The sequence below is a fragment of the Podarcis vaucheri genome, assembly GCF_965113315.1.
Source record: "Podarcis vaucheri genome assembly, chromosome: 10".
NCBI classification, from domain to species: Eukaryota; Metazoa; Chordata; class Lepidosauria; order Squamata; family Lacertidae; genus Podarcis; species Podarcis vaucheri.
The window spans coordinates 19,889,952-19,914,714 of record NC_138748.1 but is presented as its reverse complement, the minus strand read 5'-3'; the positions used below and the strand labels follow the sequence as shown (position 1 = coordinate 19,914,714).

Below are 24,763 nucleotides of genomic sequence, written 5' to 3'. Positions count from 1 at the left end.
GGCTAAAATGTTGTTTATAAATAACACATCGGTCTAAGCTAAGGCCTTTCAGGTTGGCTTGATTGCAGAAGCTTCAAGGTGAAATCAAGCTCTGCTGCATTTGTGTCATAATATTACTGTGATAATCCTAAAAACGAGAGGTTTACAGCATATTTTAATGCTGCTCCGAACTCCTGCTACAAAACCTGCCCATCATCTCACCTTCCTCAGTTTTTTTCAAATTCTTCCTCACGACTCCCAAATCCTTTCTTGGCTGTTATAAAACTCCAGTTTTGCCATGTCTGTTTTCTGCTGCCAATTAACCCAAACTTCTCTTTTGTCAAATGCAGTCCTCTCCCTTGGTCTTTCACCAAATAACACCATAAATAAGTCATGTCAGAAAGTTAATTCCAGAAAGTGAAATCTTGGTGCTTTCAAAATACTATGTCTTTGTGTTGGTCATGGGTTTTTGACTGCAGATTAAAAAATGCCTAAAGGCTGCATCTTTAGCACCATATCTGTAAATCTTGTGTGCAGGGCCTGAGATTGCCTCTCTAAGGTGCTATTTGGATGTGAATGTGTAACGATAAAAGCAGCAGTTTTCCTCAGTATAACTGAGTATAAGCCATTGTTGTTGTTTAGTTGTGTCTGACTCTTCGTGACCCCATGGACCAGAGCACGCCAGGCACTCCTGTCTTCCACTGCCTCCCACAGTTTGGTCAAACTCATGCTGGTAGCTTTGAGAACACCATCTAACCATCTCGTCCTCTGTCGTCCCCTTCTCCTTGTGCCCTCCATCTTTCCCAACATCAGGGTCTTTTCCAGGGAGTCTTCTCTTCTCATGAGGTGGCCAAAGTACTGGAGCCTCAGCTTCACGATCTGTCCTTCCAGTGAGCACTAAGGGCTGATTTCCTTAAGAATGGAGAGGTTTGATCTTCTTGCAGTCCATGGGACTCTCAAGAGTCTCCTCCAGCACCATAATTCAAAAGCATCAATTCTTTGGTGATCAGCCTTCTTTATGGTCTAACTCTCACTTCCATACATCACTACTGGGAAAACCATAGCTTTAAGTATATGGACCTTTGTTGGCAAGGTGATGTCTCTGCTTTTAATAAGCCATTAGTATAAGCTAATCTGCCTCCACTACTGGAAAAGTTTCACCTGTGCACCCGGGCTTGTTATTTTTCAGATTTTACCAGTGCCTCTCAGGGGTGGGGAAGAGGAGAATGGTTATTGTGGAATTCGTTCCTTATTCATCTGCTTGCGGGGAGAATGGGGACAGCAGGATGGGGGAAGACAAACAAACATGTAGGAAAATTCTGTGTATAGGAATGTCAACATCCCTTTCATTCTCTGCTATCTTCTCTTTGTTAGTCTGAATGTGTGGTTAGGTTATCCTGTCTGCTTTCTACTTCATGTCTTGGCTGTTCGAACCATCAGAGATTCATCTGACCTCTGTTGGATTAAGGAGAGGAATTCCTTTTTTTCCTAGTCAGACATACTGGCTGTGTGCTTTTTCTAGATTCCATAATTTAGGTATCCATCATCTCATTACATTATTATTTATTTCTTGGGTTTCATTTCATTTTCATAGCAAACCCTGTCAGTTGTTTTCAGGAAAGAGGAAAGGGGTACTCATAAATTCATAATTATTTAAATAAGTAATATGCTTACTGGTTTTATTTTTTACCAGTAATATGCTTACTGGTTTTATTTTTTACCAGTAATATGCTTACTGGTTTTATTTTTTACCAGTAATATGCTTACTGGTTTAGGGAAATTAGCCACATAGCTTCTCAAAATGGAGTTTGCTAGAACAAAGCTAAGCACACAAGTTACAAGTTTTATGCTCCATAGATCTCCTGGGTTCCCATGAAGGGATCATTACAGGGCAGTTATAAATTTTACTCCACACTGTGTGGTACTACGCAGCATTGCTATGTAGGCTGAAATGGTATGTTTTTTCAAGGTGTTTTAACTGTCACTTTAGTATAGCTCAACTGCTTCAGTTTATGAGCATCACTATCTTTCACAAGTTATTATTTTTCCAGTTTCAATACACCTCATGGCAGATGGTGTGAGACAAGACAGTCCTTAGATCTTGAGCCATTGTGTTCTGCTACTAGATGCCAGGTATGATCTGAAGATGCATGAGGCAACGTACTACCTTGCAGAAGATGAACAGATCTAGGTGTGGTTAGTGACTAGACAGGAGACATGCCTGGGGCTCCAGGAAGGAAGAAGAGTGGACTCTAAATATAGGAAATAAATTAAATTAAATAGATGTTACCCCGTGTTTCCATTGGGCTGGCTGCTAGCAGCACACAGCAATGGTTTTGTATACAAGTAAAGCATAATTGTTCATTTTTTCTTTTATACTGGTGTGTCAGATTCAGGGTAGATTTGATTTAAATCACGATTTAAATCACTAGTCAGTAAGACTTGATTTAAATCTCCCCCCCCCCCCGGAAAAACTCATTCTTGCTGGTATAATCTTAATATTTACAACCAGATGAAGGTTTCATTTTTGGAATAATAAATTTTCAGAGTAGTTTTTACATCTATATCAAAAGTTACTGATTTGGTTATACTATTAGAAATACATTGACAGATAATTATGAAATTACTGTGAGGTTTAATAAGCTACCTGTTTATATTTGGAAAAGTTTTCTGCTGTACTTTATTGAAAGGAGAAAAATAATCATTTCCTCAACAACAATTTAAACAATTTATTTAACTGAAACAATAACATTATAGCATATGTATCCATGTTTGTTAACTGATGTGGTTAAACAATTTTTTTTTTTAAAAAAACCTTAGACTGAATTTTAGCACACCTAAAAATTTTAAAACAAATCTTTATTTCCTGATGAATAGCCTTTGGACTATAATGTAACTTAAATAGAAAACTATCTTTAGAAATATTTTCCCTCCAAAAGCATTTTATTTTAAAAATCCAATTTATTTTTTTTAAAAAAAATCCGATTTAAATGGGGGGAAATCCAATTTAAATAAAAAAAATTATCCACCCTGGTCAGCTTATTATGTTGTAACTGAAATATTGTATTCTGCTTCTGTGTTGGTGTATGTGCAAACCTGGCCTTTTAAAACTAATAAGCAAAATACTGAAAGGGTTTGAAGGTAGAGGATTCTCAACCTGTTAAATGTGTTCCATATAATTTAGAATTTTTTAAATCTTACAAATGCTTTTGCCATCTCTAAAGTTCGTCCGTGCTAATTTTTGAAATCTTTATGTTGCTCTCAATACACACTCACTGTTTACTGACTGAAATTTTAAACTCATCAGTGGTGTTTGAATTTAGAGGAGTAGCATGGTATTTGATTTAAGAACAGCTACAAGCCCATTGTTTTTAACACATACACATATGTTTGGATTACAGTTTAGGAGATCCATTTTATTATTTCCATTATGAGAGGGGATGGATAAGAAATGTCATAGGAATGAGAGAGGAATGGCCAAGCCTTATACCAAACACTAGAGGTCAGCCTTCAAACACTATAAAATGCTTTAAAATTCAACTTCACTGACCTCTGGAGCTCAGGAAAGGTAATTGACAGTGAAGGATTATGGGAGATGTAGTACAAAAATTGGTAGGGCATTTGTGTTTGAAGTAGAAAGTGGGGGGAAATCAATGGAAGTAGACATTTTTCTTTTCATTATCATAGTAGCATAAATGGGATCCCAGACAACTGTTATCAGGCACTGACCAGCCTATCACCTGCTTCATTTTAAGACTGCAGTAGTCTCATGTACCCTCAGGCTGTGCCATTCCATCTTGTCATAATCCTACAGAATACAGATATTGATGGTATAATTAAGCACTGTAGTGACATTTCTCAATATGGGAATGTCCAGACAGAAAACGTGGCAGGGGCAGGGAGAAGGATACCTGATATTCTAACTGTCTACCAGGCCTGGACAGAGCTTATCTGAGGGCACAGGATGGGAGAACAAAAAAGCAGCCGGTCCCTGGCAGGACCCCCTGGCCAGTTTAGCCCCCTGAGACCTGGGGAAAGTGTAAGACCTCGGTCCAGTATACCTGAAGGAGTGTCTCCACCCCCATTGTTCTGCCTGCACACTGAGGTCCAGTGCGAGGGCCTTCTGGCGGTTCCCTCGCTGCGAGAAGCCAAGTTACAGGGAACCAGGCAGAGGGCCTTCTCGGTAGTGGCACCCGCCCTGTGGAATACCTTCCCACCCGATGTCAAAGGAATAAACAACTACTAGACTTTTAGGAGACATCTGAAGGCAGCCCTGTTTAGGGAAGCTTTTAATATCTGAAGGAGTGTTGTATTTTAATATTTTGTTGGAAGTCGCCCAGAGTGGCTGGGAAAACACAGCCAGATGGGTGGGGTATACATTATTTATTATTTGTTGTTGTTGTTGTTGTTATTACCTGGATGCTCCTGGCCTGCTGGCAACACTCAGCAGCCACAAGCATTGCCGGTTAGATCAGTTGGTTAAAGCGTGGTGCTGATGACACCAAGGTAATAATCGCTGCATTGCATTGGGCTGGACTAGTTGATCCCTGGAGTCCCTCCCAGCTCTATGATTCTAAGATATACTGAGAAGTGTCACTGTCTGTGCTGATTTGTTATTCCAGATGTCTCTTAGTAGCATCAATACGGCTGGCATGGTCCAAGTCAGGAATTACCAACAGAATAGTTTACAAAATTGCACACATCTTTAACTTCTTTCTGGTGCAGACTGCTTTTTATACTTGCTGTTTGATGTTAAATCATTCAATCAGTGGTGTTGGACTGGTCCTAAATCTAATTGGGATTCATAAATTTGGATATTTGGAGTTGATGGGCATGCCTTCCTGTGCATGTCAGGATCTTTGAAATAGGCATAGCTAGATTTATGTTTTTATTTAGGCTCTTGAAGATGCTGCCGTTCTTTTCCGAAAGATTGCATGTAACTTCTGGGGGAAGAGTTTTCATAACTGCTGGCAGCTGCATACTCCCTCACGCTGTGTTCTGGTAATACTGCATTGCATTACTCCATTAGCGCAAACCACCAAAAACCACTTGGTATTTGTTTTGTTCTTCATTCTTTGGATGACTAACAGTGTCAGTTTTGCGGTGACAGCTTACACGACAAAGGTTTGTAGTGCAAAATACTTGCTCGTGGATTTGTAGGTTTGGTAGTGATGTAAATGGGATGCTAAAGAACAGTGGTCCAAAGAACACATCCTAATAGGTGGACTTCTAAAAAACAACAACAATTTATGGGGCAATTCTAGTTTATTTGGAAGACATACTCTCTGATGTGGAAGCATTTAGAGCCCAAACATACAAAGACTGGTTGGACTGATTAATTAGTAAACAAAAGGCACTTTGCAGACTGTTCCTATTCTGTTACTTGTTCCCAGGATGAGTCTGCCTGGCACTGAGAACTGCTTGGGAGGCTCAGAAGCTCAATTATCAATCAGTAATTAGTTTCCCTGTGGTCTTCCAGATGACCATCAGCCAGGGATGATGGGTGTTGTAGCTCAACAACAAACAGAGATCCAAAGAAGGCTATGAGAAATGGTGGACACTGGACACTGAAGGCTGGTTATGCATTAAATGATTGTTTGAGGTATGAATGCCTGGAAATCTTTGGACTCAGTTTGTTCCTAGTACCTTTCAGCCTTATATGCATTTTGTGTAAGGAAAGATAATAGAAGTACTTTAACATGGTTGGCAATGCACTGAACAGCAATCTTTCAGTAGCCTACAGGAGGCCCACATTTTGCATTATATTGTATTCTGGTTCCTAATAATTCCAATGTAGGCACTTTAACACAACCTGCAACACAGTGTGATCGGCCACAGGTTTAACAGCATCCACGTCCTACGTTAAATTCAGCAACTGAGAAGACATGAAGTAAGATTAATTTTTATTGGGCCAGTGGGCTGCCCATGAAAACTATTATCATTGGGTTGTATCCAACTAATGTTCTCTGTTTGCACAACAGAACTTTCCCTCCTTTGCTCTCCACGTGCCTCCTAAATCTGGGCTGGCGTTCCCCCAATGCTCCAGAGCAGATATGGAGAGGGTGCAGTACAAAAACCAGCTGAATATAAGTGTTAGAACAATACAAAATGAACATTTAAGGCAGAGAGAGAACTTTTTATCCCACTGGATGAAAGTTGTGACTTGGAGTTAGAAAAACAGAATCGACAATGAATTGCCTATTTTAAATGAGCCTAGTAATTTTAATTTAGCCTAGTAATTGATAGATGTTTCTACAGCCTATTAATAACCTAGCGACTTACATCGCTATCAGTAGTGGCTGCATTACTGCAAGAATAATATTGTTATTAAACTTCACTATCTTTTTAAGTGTCATTTCTTTATGGCTGAAATGATCAACATTTCAAATCAGTTTTGATTGTATGGGGGAGGAAAGCCAAAGCAAAGGCGTAAATGGATTGGATGTTGGATTCATCTCATAGTTTCTGAGTCACTCTTCCTGTAGAAGAATTGATGAATGGCGGAAAGGATGACTAAGCAAGCCCATTGGTTTTGGAAATGGATCATGCTGCATTCCCAGCCATTAAGTTTAAAAATGTATGTGCAGTGAAAAGTGCAAGGCATGTTTAATTTCCAGGCTAAAATCTGGAGGGGGGAAAGCTGCCACTTTAAACAGTTCTGAAAAGAGTTCCTAGGCAAAGAAAGGGAAAGGCTCAGAGATGTGAAGTCAGTAGTCTGTTGTGCTTGAGTCCTTTGCAAAATACTGTACTTAACATGTGCAATGGCGACATTTAACTTAACTCTATCAGTATGTTGCAAAGTTAATGAGAAGTTGTTGGATTGTTGTTGTTGTTGTTTTTTTGCATGAATTAAACCAGTTTTATGATCCTGGGGAAGATGGGGGGGGGGGTCCTGTTGCACAAGCGTAAATCCTTGCACTGAGGGGAGAATGCAAGGCATTCAGCCAACATAACTGGTGCAGGATTGCTGTAATATGTTCTGACTCTTTGGCCCCGCAAGCATTCTTAATGCTGCTTTCTGTGCTAGTTCAAGTTTCCAGGTTGGCTTCAAAGGCAGCATCCTGGCACAGAGCACGTAAGAAAATCAGATAGGTTTCCATGAAGGTAATGATGACTTGCTCCTAAGAATTAAACTATATAAGGGAAATGAAAGGTGTTTGTTTAACCAACTTATAGTGCTGTTAAGCTTACCCATAAGTCTTTTGTAGGTCTGGTATTTTTCACAGCTTTGACAAGATGCCCATCTGGTTTACTGTTGGGTATAGGAAGCTAACTCTGCCATGTCACGGTTACTGTGCTAAGAGATGGATATTCACAGGCAGGTTTCTATGAGACAAACGATCCCAGGATTGGTGATTGAGTCCAGAGATAAGGATCAATATATGTTGCAAAACCTGTTCAGAATACACACATGGCGGTACTATTTTTGCTGAGGTTTCTTGGCTCTGTGGAAGCTCTGTGAGCAAACAGTACTGAATCTTCTTCGAATTGACAGCTGACATGGACTGCCCAGGTAAAGATACCATTTATAATATATAGATTAACAATTTGCTGGGTATATTATTAAAGCGTATATCCAAGACTTAATTTCAGAACAGAAGTGGAATTGATAACAGTCAATAATCAGCCATTCCATTCCCATGGCTTCTGCTTTCTGCTGATTTGAAATGTGTATGTTTCATATGTCTTAGTAGTTAAGTCCTAGCTAATCTGTTGACCAAGGGACGCAGGTGGCGCTGTGGGTTAAACCATAGAGCCTAGGACTTGCCCATCAGGAGGTCGGTGGTTCGAATCCCCATGACGGGGTGAGCTCCCGTTGTTCGGTTCCTGCTCCTGCCCACCTAGCAGTTCGAAAGCATGCCAAAGTGCAAGTAGATAAATAGGTACCACTCCGGCGGGAAGGTAAACGGTGTTTCCGTGCTCTGCTCTGCTTCGCCAGAAGCGGCTTAGTCATGCTGGCCACATGACCCAGAAGCTGTATGCCAGCTCCCTCGGCTAATAAAGCCAGATGAGAGCCACAACCCCAGAGTCAGCCACGACTGGACCTAATGGTCAGGGGTCCCTTTACCTAATCTGCTGACCTTTTGCTATTTGGGAATTGGGAAACTTCTGTGAGGAATCTGAGCTTCACTGAACATTACCCATAAAAAACGTAAGTTGTGCATGCCACCTAGCTCCCCTGCAGAGGATCAGCTTGGAGAGACAGTGAATGATATTTCTTTCATTTACAGAGACTAGTACAAGGGCATTGTAAAGAAATATTGCAGTGCAACATTGCAAGTTTGGTCTGGAGGCATTTTTGTCCACCATTTAGAATGTTAACCTGACCATGAGGAATGTATTCAGAAATCCAGTTTGGGTTAGGGGATCTTATGCTGCTGAGATATGCTGGAAAATTTTGTGGTGTGGCAGTGAAAGAGATGGCAGACTGTAATGGGACCTGCTAAGTTCATTAAAACGTTTCTAGAAACTTTCAGTGGAATGCTGGACTGGTGATACAATCATATACATGTCTACTCAGAAGTGAGCATCATTTACTTTAATGGGACTTATTCCAGATAAATGTGCATAGACTCAAGACTAAATCTGACCTAAGCATAGACCTAGAAGAAAGGCAGAGGAAAGTGTTTGAAAAATTTGGGTTTCTGAATGCAGAGGGAGGAACAGAGTAGCAGGGGAACTTAGATAAGAAGTTTCTGGGAGACCTTTTTCTGCACTAACATCTGACTTACTCTTCAGAAGCAGTTGATCTGAAGCACTTGTCTGTTGGAAAGAATGTGACAAGATCAAAAAGACCAGCTGCCCACTTTTTAAATCTTAACTTTCATTTCTCCTTTATCTTGAAGGGAGATCCCTCATTCCTTCCTTTTAGACCCTCCTGAAAAGCACTATTCATTCACATTACAGTTCTGCAGATTAGTGAGATGAAAGGAATATATTTTGAAGTCCTAAATTGCAGGGTTTCATTAACAAACTTCATAACACCTACCTGTACTTAAATTCCTGTCTTCTGGGAGACCTGACTCCTAAATGACACGAAAAGTTGCACATGCAGTGGAACTTAGCTTATTTACAAAGTGGTGAAAGTTCCTAGATTGTTTGGATGGATTGGTGAGAGCCATGTGACTGAACTGGAGCAACCAGCTTAAAACCTCCTCACATGCTGAGATTCTCACAGGTAGATGTAGACAGGGTGTTGGTGGTGAACAATAGATTACCTATTTCCTCCCAAGGTAAGAGGAAGTGACATAACTAAGCTTGGCAGGACAGCTTACTCTATGGCATTAACCTCTTCATGCATTAATTAGACATATGGATGTTGGTTATATGAGGCTGATGATCCTGCAACATATACAAGCTCAGCCTGCACACTCCCTACATCAGGGTCAGCAACCTTTTTCAGGAGTGGGCCAGTCCACTGTCCCTCAGACCATGTGGTGGGCCAGACTATATTTTGAAGGGGAAAAAATAAATGAATTCCTATGCCCCACAAATAACCCAGAGATGCATTTTAAATAAAAGCACACATTCTACTCATGTAAAACACGCTGATTCCTGTGTTTTTGAGAAGGTGATTGGGCCGCATCTGGCCCCTGGGCCTTAGGTTGCCCACCTCTGCACTACATGCTCAACAAGGATGAAAGGAATTATCATACTGCTGACAATTCAGGCTGAAGCTGGAGTCACAGTTCTGTTGCTCTCTTCCCTCCTCCTTCTGCAGCAAATCCAAAAGAACATCTTGCTGGATTCTGGATCTCCATTGCGTTCCTTCGCATTTCCAGTTCACCTGGCTGCTTAAAGCACGGGTGCTGGTGCTGCTGCTGCTGTTCCTCTGAGGCAGGAGTACTTAAAAGTACTTAAAAGTTAAAAATGAAGAGGGATGAAAGACAGTGCTTGTCTTAATTACCATAGCATTTCCCATTGCTCAGTTTGTCTTACAAAATGCTGTTTTGTGGAAAGTAGAAACAGTAAGCTAGAAAAACTACTACCCATGTACTATATTTCCGCATCAGGTACATGTGCCTAAGCACTGTTGATGGCACTATATTTTAAAATGATTATTTGTAGCGTCTCCATAGTAAGTTGGAATGTGGAAATACTACTGTCTCTATTTTTTTATTTTTAAAAAAGCTTGGTAAAGTTATCTGTGCCCAACAGCGAGTGGGGGAGAGGATCAGACAATCTCCTTTGCACCTTTGCCTATTATGAGAACCTTCCAATACATTATATTATTTCTGGTCAAACATGCCCCATTTTGTTAGCATTTTCTTATGTAGCCCTTATCAGCTATTAGGCCTACGACTGTTCTAACTGGAACTAAAATCCTTGTACTTTCCACCACAACTTGCTAGCCTCTTGTTTTGCATCTGTCAAATCATCTTTTTCTTCCTACGCGTAGTCAAAGGATGCAAAAATATTCATCATGATAATGTTCAAAATGGCAGTGCTCTGTTTCAAGATGATGGCACTTAATATCCTGTGTGGTTCAAGAGTTAGACATCCATTCCATTTGCACTAAAACAGGGGTCAGCAAACTTTTTCAGCAGGGGGCCAGTCCACTGTCCCTCAGACCATGTGGTGGGCCGGACTAGACTTTTGGGGGGAAAATGAACCCACAAATATGCCCCACAAATAACCCAGAGATGCATTTTAAATAAAAGGACACATTCTACTCATGTAAAAACATGCTCATTCCTGGACCGTCCGTAGGCCGGATTTAGAAGGCAATTGGGCTGGATCTGGCCCCCGGGCCTTCGTTTGCCTACCCATGCACTAAATGAAGACACTGAAAAGTTTTCATTGACTCAGTGTGCCAGCATGCTAATATATCCAGATCCAGTTTAATATGCATATTTTGCATATTTTGTTTGTTTATTGTTACATACAAGCCCCCTTGAGATCCAAGTGTGGGGTTTTTTTTTATTTTCATTATGAGCAAAACCACGAGCGCATGTTTTGCCACACCTTGATCGAATATTTTGCAGGGCCAACAGGCAAAATTGGCTTGGCTTGGGGTCATATTCACAGTCAATTCACAGGGCTTGGTCAGTGGTGCACAAACACACTTAGGAATATTCTCTCTCTCTCTCCCTCTTGTCAATTTATCAGAAAGGGTTTTGGAGTGAATCATAGACGCTGGGTTGCTCTTTGCTTGTTAAACAGCCATCTCCTCTAGGGCATACATTGAACATATGATAGCATATTGGGAGTAGATTTATTATTAGTAATAATAATGTGGGTAATGCATGGTAAGGAAGGACTTGCTGCAGCCGAGGAAATGTATTTACCATTCATCCCAAGGACAATGTTGCTTGCTCCCCATCCTCTAGCGTGCAGAAGGTTCCTTCTGTTTTAATCAGCAGGGAGGGGAAATATGTGTGGTTCTTTGTCTTCTGCGTTTTTGTGACAAAAGAATTCCCATTTGAATTGCGGTGCTCTATTCAGGCTCCCTCTGAGCCTGTGGTTAACAGCAGTCAGTCTTTGCAGTGTTCTGACGTCATCCAGTGTATGCATAAGCTATGCTATTGTCTTACTGAGAGCAGGGGCTGTGAATTGCAGTATCTGGTGTCTGCTACCTATTTCTGCCTCACTGCATCAGCAGAAGAGACACTGGCCTTTGCTGGATTTTTTTAAAAATAAGTACTCCTGTTCCTTTGCTTTTTTTTTTAATTACAAAAAAAATTGCTTCTGCAAAGAAGGACCTGTTTTGCTTTAAGAGCTGCAGAGAGAGGCAATCTGCAGAGTGGAGCTTGGGGAGGAAGGAGAGGAAAATCTGGAGGCTGGCTAGCTGTGGGGACTGCGCTGTCTGGCTTCATGACCCTTGCTGTGTAGAAGCCTCATCCCTTCTCTGACACATTCCCCGCAGCTCTCTTTCTTTTCCCTTTTAACCCCTCTTTTGAGATTTGAGCATCTGGAGCCAGCCATGTTTGGCACAGAGTCGTCATGTAAGTAAACGTGTTCTCTCACTTGCATTTTGTGTTGGTGGGCAGGTCTGGCTGGCCGGATTTGTTCCATGCCCGGTAACTTCATTCTGCCGTGTCGAAGGGTTCAGAATAAAATAGTAATAGTAATTAATAAAATACGTGGTTCCAGTTTGCTTGGTAAAGATGCTAGGGGGGAGGTTTCGATCGTCTCTCCTTCTGCGTGTCTTTGACTCTGGCGGCCAGACAGCCAAGAGCTGTCAGTGATTCCGAATCCAGGCCGCTTAAAAGATCCAAAAGAAAATGTGTTTTTGCTTGAATATGTTCTTTGTGTGTGAGCAAGACTGAGAGAGCAGCGTGTGCGTGTACACACACACACACACACACACACACACACACACACACAATATCTTGCTATTGCAGTTGCAGTAATTAAAGAGTTACCCATGTGATAATGAGAGTGTTTGAAGGATTGCTGCAGGATTATGTGCTGGGCAGCTAGAACCTATTTAACAATGGAGTGCCAGCTTGCTGCTATATAATAAAACGCAATTTTGTTTAAAAGCTTTTAAAGTTTGGTTTGCTGGTGTGATAGACTGCAGCATTGGGGATATAGTGAAAGCAAATAATAATAATAATCCCATATAATGTCAGTGGCTGGTTGTATATTGAAATTTACAAGCTGGGTCTGGTGCAAAGGAGGCAGCAGAGATGCATGGCAGGTTTGTTTTCCATTTTAAAAAACCATTGGGAAGCTACCAAAGTGAGAGAGGATTGTGTATTGGACCTTAGTGCTGATAATATTAGCGATGACAGTGACACCACTGGGAATCAGTATTGCCCAGTAGGCTTATAAACAAAAAGGGAAATAAAAATAAGATGTTGTGCTGACTTACAAGGGTATGGTACCAAAATAATTTGGGATCTGATTTTTGTAACGGTGGGAAGGAATTTATTCGCCACAGTTCCTGATCTAGGTTCCTGATTACAGAGGTCCCAGTTCTTTTAGATTGGTAATAGTGTGGGACAACAACTTCAGCCCTTAAAGGACTTGGATGTTTCCAAGGGTTAATTGGTTCTTTTGATTCAGCTTCTCACTCATCATAACACAATGCCTGTTCAAGGTCAAGGGAGAATAAAACGCATCACCATCTGTGCATTGTTTTAGTTTTCTTCCCTTTCCCAAGAAATGTTGCATTACTGGCCTCGTCTCTTAACTTTGGGTTGGGTTTTGGTTTTTTTTTTTTTTGCATATACATATCCCAGTAGCTGGTACTAAAAGTAGAATGTTGAACACTTTTTAGCCTGGCACTTGTGAATTACCTGGGGAATGCAACTTGCAAAGCATCTACATGATCAAAAAGAAAAAGGAATGGCTGCTATTGCTTCAACACTTTTACCCAAGGGTGTGCAGGGTAATAGCTAACGGCAAAAAGCCATCTATATAAATAGTCCTGAAAATAAAGGACTTCCTTATTGTCTGCCGAACAGTACTCTTTCATAGAGTTGCCAGTGTGGTAACTAACTGGCTTCCCTTCTGATAACAGCTGGGCAAGTTTTTGTTTCCATGACATCCTGATTAATGCAATTTCTGGTTTCTAAAAGGGTGTGTGGAATTGGGGGGGGCTGCTTATTTTATGAAATTTATTTTAGTTCCTTTTCGTTAACAGCAAACTCCAAATGGTTATAAAGTTGAGAATTTCAGAGAATAACCTTAGCCAGGGCTTTGTGCAGCCCCACCCCAAGTCCAAGACAGGTTAACTGCTTTTGCAAGCTTGATGGCTAGCAGTGCTGCAGCCAATCAGAGGAAGTGTTACGAGGTGTGTGTTTTTTCTTCCCATTTTCCTCTTTGCAGAAGGCCATTATCTCTCCTTTGTCTTAGGGCGGCTTCAGATGTGCACTAACCATGCTGAAAGTGTGAGAGGTCTGCAGTAGGCAAGGTGATTCTTCACCTTGCATTCAGGCTTGCCTCTAGAACACCCATTTCTGGGAACAGGTTTAAAGGTAGCACACCACAGAACACCACCTCATTGATTCCTTTTAAAGGTATTCCAGACATGTGCAATTCGGATGCATAGCGAAGTGCTGAAACTCTGTGTTCCTGTCTTGTTTTAATGCACATAAGACCCAAGCCGTTTCCCCTTTGCTATTTGATACTGCCCCTAGCACTTAAGACTGTTCCCCTCCCCCCCGAAATGAGCTTTGGAGAGGCACATTATTATTAAATTTGCTCTATAAAGACATGTGGGTGGCATTCAAGTATTGAAGCATGCAGAATATTGGCGTGTGTTTTTAACCTCTTTTAGTGATAGTTTCATTGTTCATTTTTGTAGACCACTCTGAGGTTTTATGACCGTCGAGCAGTATAGAAATCGTACGAAATAAATAAACTTCGTTTTACTCAGACCAGACCCATTGAAATTAATGGGCCTAACTTTTCTAGTGGGTCTAGTAAAATTTACTTGCATACCACCCATGGTATCTAGTTGGCCACTGTGAGAACAGGATGCTAGACTAGATGGTCCTTTGGCCTGATGGTCCTTGTGTGCTTATGGTTGTTCATCCTATCCCTGAAGCAGTATTTTGCACACTTTTTGAGCTTGGTGGTCCTACTTCTGAACCTCTTCTACCTTTGTGACTCCTGCTCCACAACCCTACATCATTCGACAATGAGTATGGAGATTCTTATGCATCAGTGCATGCAGTATCTGAATTTGAGTTGGATTTGCCCAACGTTGGCATTAGAAGAGGAATAGAACAGGAGATTTGACTTCAGAAACCATACGTACAGAACTCTGGTCATTGCTTTCTCTGCTTCCTTCATCACAAATCAGATGCGAGTCTGTGAAGGCTCCCTTCCTGGAGGCATTCACCTATTATTTTATCTGATGTAGGAGAGAAGGGAAGGGAATTTTCTACCTGCCTCAGGACCATCTCCCTTCCTGAAATTTCACACTCCATTGTGGTACTCTAAAGCCCTTTCATGGTTTACAGAATGGAAGTTGCCTTTTTTGTTGTTGTTAATGGTATTAACAGGAAGTTAGAATAACATTTACAAAATATTTTAAAGCTTTGTTTATAATAGACAACACACAAACAAACAAACATCACACCACTTTTAGTGTATTTTTGGTTTCTATGGAAGCCGCCCAGAGTGGCTGGGGAAACCCAGCCAGATGGGCGGGGTACAAATAAATAATAATAATAATTATTATTATTATTATTATTATTATTATTATTATTATTATTCCTAAAACCTGCAAGAGGTAGAGAAGTATGCCTGTTTTCTGTTTTCCTCCCAGGAAAATAACCTTAGCACCATGATGTTTACGTTTCCTGATCATAAAAAAAAGTCATCACTTGAAAGGTTTGGTTTTCTGGATTCTGCTTTTATCCTGTTACTCGTTTTATTCTGTTTTATATTTTTCTGCTTTATGTTTCTATCTTTCTGTTTTTAATTTTTACTGGTAAACTGCCCAGAGAACCTTTGCTATTGGGCAGTATGCTTATATAGTCAGCCAGCTGATTTTATTGTTCATAGCCAATGGACATCATAGTACAGTATGAGCACAAATCACACAACTACAACATGAAAAACATTACATGCACCACACCAGGACAAATCTGCAATGGGCATATGAATATTGCAAATAAATAGCATTCTTGGCTGGCTCAGCCAGCAAAAGATGCACATTATGCAGTTGCATATGGTGGCATAATCACAACTTGGGGATCCATGATTTCGTATTGCCTTTGGTTTGGCTGTGGGGGAAAGATGCAGCAATCCAGAACCTTCTGTAGTGTTGCATGTGTGTGGAAGTTTGGAATAAACTTTTTAAGTATATTTCTGCCTGGAATGGCAGAAAATATTGTACCTGATAGCATGGGAAGAGGTTTTTATCTATATATTTTTTAATGTACTTGAAATGTTACCTCAAATTAGGGTGCCCTCAGAGAGGATTGTGTTGCTTTTAAAAGGTGAATAGCAGTGCATAATCGTGTGTGTGCATACTCAGAAGTAAAGCGGTGGAATATAGAAAAGAAGTATTGAATCGTTCAGATCAAGTGATGTGTCAGGTTACCAGTATCCACAGTTGTTATGGGAAAGGGTAAGTTCAAGAGATGCTGGTTTCAGTTTATGCAGAGAAAGGAAACCCTCAAGGTCACCGTGTCCAAACTGCTTATGAGGGGAAGTACCAGATAAGGATGGTTGTAGTTATTAGCTTATCTAGACTTGATCGCCGTCCGGTACAGATCAAATGACAGTGCAGTGTGTTGTTCCCAAGGTGCAGCAAAGAACAGAAAACTGGACTTCCCAGTGGTCAGAGCCCCATGATGTTGGGAATCCGAACTCTGTATAATGTATAACCATAGTACTTTTCCTCCTGCAAGAAATTTTTTAAAAATAAAATAAAATACAACAACAGTTTGGAACACTTCCCATATATAATATTGTGATTCTTACAGCGACCCATTTAAAGGAAAGGTAAAGGGACCCCCAACCATTAGGTCCAGTTGTGACCAACTCTGGGGTTACGGTGCTCATCTCGCTTTACTGGCCGAGGGAGCCGGCGTACAGCTTCCAGGTCATGTGGCCAGCATGACTAAGCCGCTTCTGGCAAACCAGAGCAGCGCACGGAAACGCCATTTACCTTCCCGCCAGAAGTATTTATCTACTTGCACTTTGACGTGCTTTCGAACTGCTAGGTTGGCAGGAGCAGGGACCAAGCAACGGGAGCTCACCCCGTCATGGGGATTCGAACCGCTGACCTTCTGATCGGCAAGTTCTAGGCTCTGTGATTTAACCCACAGCGCCACCCGCGTCCCTCATTTAAAGTAGGTCAGCATTATTACCCTCATATTGCAGATTGTTGGACTGGGTCTGAGACAGATTTGCTTGGCAGGGCATACCCAAACCATGCACTGTAAACATATCCAAGACACATTCTTCCCCCCATCTTACCTGCACAATCAGAATGAAGTTTGGGAACCAAAGTGCTTTTCCTGCGCAGCCTGAGCAGGAGCAGTGAACAATTATGTTATAGTTAATTGCTGTAGCTTGTCTTTACTTTAACCTACCCCACAGCCCCGCTCACAGTTGTGAAGAATATTCTTATGTTATGAGTGGTCCATGTCACCATTAACAAAAAGAGGTAGGAAAAGGCCAATATATACGCAGACTATCCCTGGACAAAGTGATTTTTCTTCTTTAAATTCTCAAAGTTCTTAACCTAGCTCAAGGTTGAGATCTAAACTAGACAAATGTTTCACTGGTAGTCAATCGCAGTCAGTGCATCCTTTGAAAAAGAATACTTCAGAGCTGTCTTTCCCCAAAATGGCAGCTAGACGTTCCATTTTGGTGACTGTAACCTTGGTTTAAGGAGCCATTTGGCGCCTAGCTTATATATCTGAGTTTCTAACACTTGATAAAAAGGTGAGTCATCAACATAGTGAAATTGCAATGAAGGTAAACACCTTATTTGGTTGCCTTATTAGAGGGTTGACAGGTAACATGGCAGTTTCCTCTACTATTGTTACTGAGGCCTTCAGCTAAGTGGAATGTGCTTCGTTCCCATTACCGTGTTTCTAGAATGATAGGATTTGATAACGTCTTTAAAATGCACTAAAGGAAAATATGGTTAGGCTGTCCTCCATGAACAAGATATGTTTAAATGGACTGAAATGGCACAAGGTAAGATTTAGACTGGCCATCAGAAGATCTTCTGAAGTGTGAATGTGGTTGAGCGCAGAAGCAGGTTGTAGGTTGAGTTTTAGAGTCAACGTGCCTCTTTGCATGTTGATGAGAAACCAAAGCTACATGTGTGAATCTTAAGAAATTAGCTGCAGAGGATGTGAAGGTGCCACTAAAGTGTTTTGATAGCCGCTAGCTTATGTGTGGGGAATCAAAAACAGTAGCCTTCCAACTAAACCAATTGTCTAGTTTGGAAACCATAGTCTAGACCAGCCTTTCTCAACCTGTGGGTCCCCAGATGTTGTTGAACTACAACTCCCATCACCCCTAGCTAGCAAGGCCAGAGCTCAGGGATGATGGGAGTTGTAGTCCAATAACATCTGGGGACCCACAGGTTGAGAAATGCTGGTCTAGATCAAGGTTTGCCAAAATTGGGTCTACAGCTCTTGTTGGGACTACAACTCCCATCACACCTCGCTAGCAGGACCAGTGGTCAGGGACGATGGGAGATGTGGTCCAAAAACAGCTGGAGTCTCAAGTTTGGTAAAACCCTGGTCTAGATGGTGATGTGGCCAACCAGTTACTACAATCTGAGATTGCTCGGGCTGTTTGAAATGCTGAATGAAACAGACTTGCATTACTAAAAGAGTAGGGAAAGAGCAGTCTTTGGGCACCGTCTAAGCAGGGAATTCTCCTGCACAATTCCCAGTGGAATAAATGAGTGTCGCTCAGGAATCTCTATATCTGAAAGCTTGCTACGGTGCTGCTGACGTTTATAGCAGTGTGCCCTGGCAATCCGACACCGTTGTTCGTCCATGGGAACATAGAATACATTCTCTTCAGCAATCCTATTAAGAGAAAAGGAGAGACAAAAAACAGTGATGCACCCACAGCTGAGGTTTGTTTGTCCTTTACATTTTGATCCAACCGCTGATCCAATTTGGTTTTCCATGTTTTGTTGTTCTCCTCTGCCCGTTCCATGGCATTCATTTTCCCATTTTCCACAGGCCTTATGATATTCAGGTGTCCTATTTACTTAACTGAAAGCCCCAATTACATATCCTAGCATATTCCTTCTCTTCCCAGATGGTCCCCTTGTTGTAAATTGGGAACAATCCTCTATTGGCAATCTGTTCAGGAAATGACTGGCATGAACCCAACACCATAGACTCTTGCACAATATGATCTGCATTGTATATTGCTTCAGACTAAATTAGTATCTGAATTTAAAAGAGTGGAACTGCCGAATCAGGGGGGGGGGGAAGGACAATTGCTGGGTGACGTTTTTGTCTTAGTCTGGTTGGCACTTAATACTGATAGCCATTCAGCTGGGGTAGTAGCTTAGAGCTTGAATACCAGCTGTGCTTCTCCATGTGCTGCTGTGCTATTCTCAGCCACTGTGAAAATGAGGCATTTCCATTTAATTTGCATCTCCCCCCCCACTAAACAAACAAACAAAAAAAGCAAACAAAGGAGCCACAGCTATTGCATTTATTCCCATTAAACTCATTCAACTATATATACAGTAGGCTGTCTTTCACACCTTACTAGTGCTATTTAAAATAAAATAAAAATTTATCTTGCAGCTTAAGGAAGGGGAAACTAGTCATCCATTCTGTGATGTGTGTGACTTTGCAGAATATTACTAGATTCTGATTTTGCCAACTGCAACTACAGATAATCAAGTCCCAAAATTTCTGATGGTTTCAAATCTATAATGATGATGGAATATAATATTGTTACCTCTTCATTTCAAAGCATGTAATATAGATATATGTTTATATGTATGTGTGTTAGAGAGAGAGAGAGAGATAGCAACCTGAATTTGAGCGATCATGAATATAGGTAAAGGGACCCCTGACCGTTAGGTCCAGTCGCAGACAACTCTGGGGTTGCGGCGCTCATCTCGCTTTATTGGCCGAGGGAGCCGGCGTACAGCTTCCAGGTCATGTGGCCAGCATGACTAAGCCGCTTTTGGCAAACCAGAGCAGTGCACAGAAACGTCATTTACCTTCCCGCCAGAGCAGTGCCTATTTATCTACTTGTACTTTGATGTGCTTTCGAACTGCTAGGTTGGCAGGAACAGGGACCGAACAACGGGAGCTCACCCTGTCGCGGGGATTTGAACTGCCGACCTTCCGATCGGCAAGTCCTAGGCTCTGTGGTTTAACCCACAGCGCCACCCGCTTCCCTATCATGGATATAGCTGGCAGCAGTTCATACTAAGTGAAAACAGGTGTAACTTTTGTAAAACAGTGACATCTGTTTGGGAATGGCTTTGCCACATTCAATTCAGGGTAAGACAAGCTTGGAAGAAAAAGACCTGCTCTTTGGCGGAAGGTTGACTGATGAGTTGCTGTGATGTTACGCAGCTCCAGCCTTCTTTCTTTCTTTCTTTCTTTCTTTCTTTCTTTCTTTCTTTCTTTCTTTCTTTAAAAATAAATAGTGATGGAGGAACATATGAGTAGGTAAATAAATATACACACACCACTTTAAGAACATAGAAAAATACAAAGCCGAGATTTGTGGGTGGGAGAAAACCATATTATTCACTAGCGGTGAAGATGTGAGATCACCGGTCAGATCATTGTTCCATGTAGCTCAGTATGAATGACAGCTGCTCTCCATGGTTTGTCAGGGAACATTCCCATCCCCAAGTGAAGATAGCAGTGGTTATACTTTGAACCCTCTGCAGGTTAGCAGGTGCTCAACCACTGAGCTGTAGCCCTTCTCTCAAAAGAAACATGGGCAACCTGTCTGAATCTTGGGATGCAGAGGTAAGACTGATGGCTTTACACAGGATTTGATTCTTATATATTCGGTAGCTTAATTTCTTTTCTCTCCAATAACCAAAATTTGCTGGTGTGTCCACTCCAGGAGAAAGCGAGGCTTGTACCATAGGTAAGGAGCTGAATGCACCTCTTTCTCAGTGTTATCTCTGCAATAAGCACTACAAATCTAGGGGTTTTTTTTCTGTTGTTTTACTTCTTAATGTTTGCCTAGTGCTACATAAATCAAGTTGAGAGGTCTGTCAGGGAGAAGTCTGGACAGGCTGCTATCACAATGCTATGTGATCCCCTACCTTAGAAGAGGAGGTTTTAGTACTAGATTTCTATTTCCCAGAAGTAAGACTGGACTCCTAACTTCACCTACTTGCAAGTAGGCCCCACTGCATTCAGCAGGACTTATTTCTGAGTAGACATGCCCTGCAATTTCTCATTTGTTTTCAGGGCAATTTGTTGTGCAATGGTGAACTTGCACAAGTTAAGTTTAGAAATTAGTATTGGTTGCAGAATTCAACTTCCTTAGAATTTCAGCTTTGTTGGGGTGGGGGCGCATCCTGGTGATGTCCCAAACAGGATGTCCAGGGGGGCTTAAGAGTATAAATAAGTGCTTTGAAGAACTCTGTTTGTCCAGTCCATCAGCTATTGGGAAATATGTAGCCTGGATTATCACATATGCATGCTACCTTTCCTCCAGCTATGCTTCAGTCTTCTGAGCCCCAAGGGAAATATAAGTGTTGTGTTTTTTAAGGCTTTAATGACTTGGTTGTGTGGAAGCAAGCCGCTTATTTACAAGCCTCATTTGTCCAGGTGTAGCAGAATCCAGTCTTTCTCTGTGCAGAATTTGGACTGAAACTTTGCTCTGTTTTGTCAGTTCAAAGAATACGAAATCCTGACTAGATTTGAACCTGTAGAAAAAATGGAAGTGATAATAGAAGTACCTTATGCTGTTTACTTCTTACACAGACAGTTGACATTTGTGGTGGGGATGTGATGGGATTCAAAATTATGGGAAAGAGGTAGCTATTTTTATAAGACAAATGCCATCGTGCGTGACCTCACTTAAACCACAGTGGTACCTTGGGTTAAGAACTTAATTCGTTCTGGAGGTCTGTTCTTAACCTGAAACTGTTCTTAACCTGAAGCACCACTTTAGCTAATGGGGCCTCCTGCTGCCGCTGCGCCGCTGCACGATTTCTGTTCTCATCCTGAAGCAAAGTTCTTAACCCGAGGTACTATTTCTGGGTTAGCGGAGTCTGTAACCTGAAGCGTATGTAACCTGAAGCGTCTGTAACCCGAGGTACCACTGTAATTAGTTAGATACCTTTTTGGATTTGTTGCAGGTATCCTCCAAGAAAGAACTGTGAGATTGCATCTTTCATAAAAGCCAGTTTTGAGACTGTGATTTACGGCCCAGATGGTCAGCACTACAATTATCTTTTGCTGTGATCTTTTGATATACAGTTCTAAAATAGGTGCCCAGGGGATGGGGGCTTCATCATGGAAATGGTTCCAGGTTTAGCCCTCAACATCTTCCATTAAAAGAACTTCAGGTAACAGGTGTTGAGAAAAGCTGGTCTTCCTGAGACTTTGAAGAACCACTTCAGGCCCAGGCAATACAGAACAACATGGGTAAATAGTCCAAGCTAAGATAAGGCAGCATCCTATGCACTATATGAGCCAAGGACTGTTTCTGAAATACAATATTACCCTTGTCAAACAGCTGAGCTAAGTGAAAGCCAATAGCCACTGAATAAAATTAACATGAGTTAATTTTATAGCTTCCTTGAAAGCTGTTAATGATGCAAGAAATATCTGCCATGCTTTCAGCAGATCATCATTTTTTATTTAGGAACATTGGGAGTTTGCAGAGAAGTGGCTGCAAGGTATAATTCTGGCCATTGGTGCTCTGCAGCTTTGAACGTCAGTTCTACACATTGCTTCTACAAACCCTTTGCTTAGGACTTCACAGTTGCGTTGGATTGTGGGAAGCTCCATTAGATGAATATCTTTTTTTTAAAAAAAGGTACTTAATATCAGTGCAACAAGACATATTCTATTGTAAATTTTAGTGTAGCCCCAGCTCATGACCTAGGAATTTTGGTGTTAATCATAAACAGGCAAACCATGTAGACTTCTTTCTGAACCTAGGTTGGAAGGGTGGGGAGACAGCGTTTTCTCTCTCCACCCACAAACATCTCCCCCCAACTCCCCATGAAACATCAGTGGGAAGGAAGTTAACTGCACCAGCTCTGATGTAGTTACTGGCCCTTTTGTTGCTATGTTGGGGCAGCGGAACAGGGGGATGTTGGGGTCATGTGGATTCAAGGCTGCTCCCTCTCTCCTTTACCACTTGCAGAACATCTACACCAGAGGAGCTTTCAATAAGTGTGGGTGCTGGCCTGCTGGCATGCATCCCTTCCTTTCAGCACAAAACGTCCCACGGCTGCTCGCTATAGCAGTGAATAAACAATACGTTAAAACTAAAAGCAATTAAAGCAGCACTAAAGCCCGAAACAACAGTACTAAATGAAATAAAAGCACACATGTCACAAACAAACAAAACAAAACAAACAAACTGCTATTGAAAACCAACGACACCCTGATAGCAATAAAAACATCTGTTAAAGGCTCAGGAAAATAAGATTTTTATCTGGCACCTAAAATATAGCAAAGTAGGTGCCATCTTAGTATCCCCATAAAGCAGGGGTTAGCAAACTTTTTCAGCAGGGGGCCGGTCCACTGTCCCTCATAACATGTGGGGGACCAGACTGTATTTTGGGGAAAAAATAATGAACAAATTCCTATGCCCCACAAATAACCCAGAGATGCATTTTAAATAAGAGCACACATTCTACTCATGTAAAAACACCAGGCAGGCCCCACAAATAACCCAGAGATGCATTTTAAATAAAACCCAAATTCTATTCATGTAAAAACATGCTGATTCCTGAACCGTCTGCGGGCCGGATTTAGAAGGCAATTGGGCCAGATCTTGACTTAGTTTGCCTACCCATGCCATAAAGCGTGTTCCACAACTGGGGTCCAACCACCAAAAAGGGACTGTCTCCTGTTGCCACCTCCAAATGTCTGAAGGTGTGGACCACTGAAGAAGGACCTCTGATAAAGACCTTAAAGGACAGGCTCATAAGGAAACAGGTGGTTGCCTTAATTGAGGCTGTGATGCGTAATGCCTTTAGAAGTAATGTTTCACTTGGTTCTTCGGTTTCATATAATACTAAAGGAGAACTCTCCTTTGCTTTTGTTTTCCACCAAATATCCCAACATGAATTAAGCTCATCTCCTCCCACCCACCCAGCCTATGAATCGTAACGATAAAGGTTTTAAAACCGTGAATCTCTATGAGTGTTTTGAGACTTCAAAAGTCTCTGATGATGGATACGATTTGTTTGTTTAGAAAATGGCTGCCCCATCTATCCAGTGCATTTGCATCGCACAAGGTAGCATAAAACATGTAAATGGCTGTACTTAGCAGTGAGAGAGGCACTCGGCGTAGACTCGGGCCTTCTGTTCTTTATAGATTTTTGTCCTGGCCATCTCATTCAAATTGGCTGTGGAACTAAGCCTTGGGAGATAGACTGGAGCTTCCTCTATTGTGACTAAAAGGCTAGCTAGAGAGAGAGATAATATTGCTATTCCTGCCAATGCGGGTGGGGGGAAGAGAGAGAGAGAGAATGCTGTTAGATGCTAATGTATGGGAGATCTTGGGTGAACAAAGACTTAGCTATGCCATATGACAGCAGTATGGGCGCTAGGTTTCTTCACAGCAGATCTCTCCTTGTGGTGTGTGGTGTGTGTACACCAGCGCACCACAGTCCTGTTCGGGTGCTGCTTCTTCACCCCCAATGTGTATACCAAAGACATGGATTTGGAAGCCAGACTGCACCCAATGGCCCTCACCCCACCTTTTGTGTGTTCCTTCCCATAATGTTTGCACGTTCAGTGTAATGTCCAAAAGGGGTGCCATTGCACTGAATGGGGGGATGCTCCTGGAACCAGCAGTCGTGTGAAAGAACAGAATTAAAAGAATCTCCCTTCGTGCCACTGCTGAGCTTTCTTCACTTCCTTAAACAGCATAATAATTCAGCACGCATCATGACCTTTCCTAAAAATCAGAGTTGTTTTTCTTGTACTGACCATCCAAAGAGGCTAGAAATACTTCCAGGAATCTATTTTTTGTTCTTACTTGCTGAACTTTCACATGATATATCTCTGCTAAAGTTAATATTTGACTTTTCCGGGTTGGTGATTTGCTTTGCAAATCCTATTTCTCCTCCTGTTTGCATAGTTTCGAATAGCAGCAAGTCTGTAATAAATGCATGGAGCTTTAGCAAATACCAGTTTCATGCTCACTATTCCCTACTGGC

General features: G+C 41.6%; 1 protein-coding gene across 4 annotated transcripts in view; it reads left to right on the top strand.

The window, feature by feature from the left end:
- ST7 (suppression of tumorigenicity 7) overlaps positions 1-24,763 on the top strand; it is a 92,670-nt gene that overhangs the window by 6,455 nt on the left and 61,452 nt on the right. Inside the window, exon 1 of one of the 4 annotated variants that reach the window (XM_082239730.1) lies at positions 11,485-11,924. The exons of the other annotated variants lie outside the window; for them this stretch is intronic. Within the exon in view, the coding sequence (XP_082095856.1) occupies positions 11,903-11,924 (22 nt within the window). The 5' untranslated portion in view covers positions 11,485-11,902. Of the gene's footprint in view, positions 1-11,484; positions 11,925-24,763 lie in introns of those variants that run through there. 4 annotated transcript variants of the gene reach the window in all.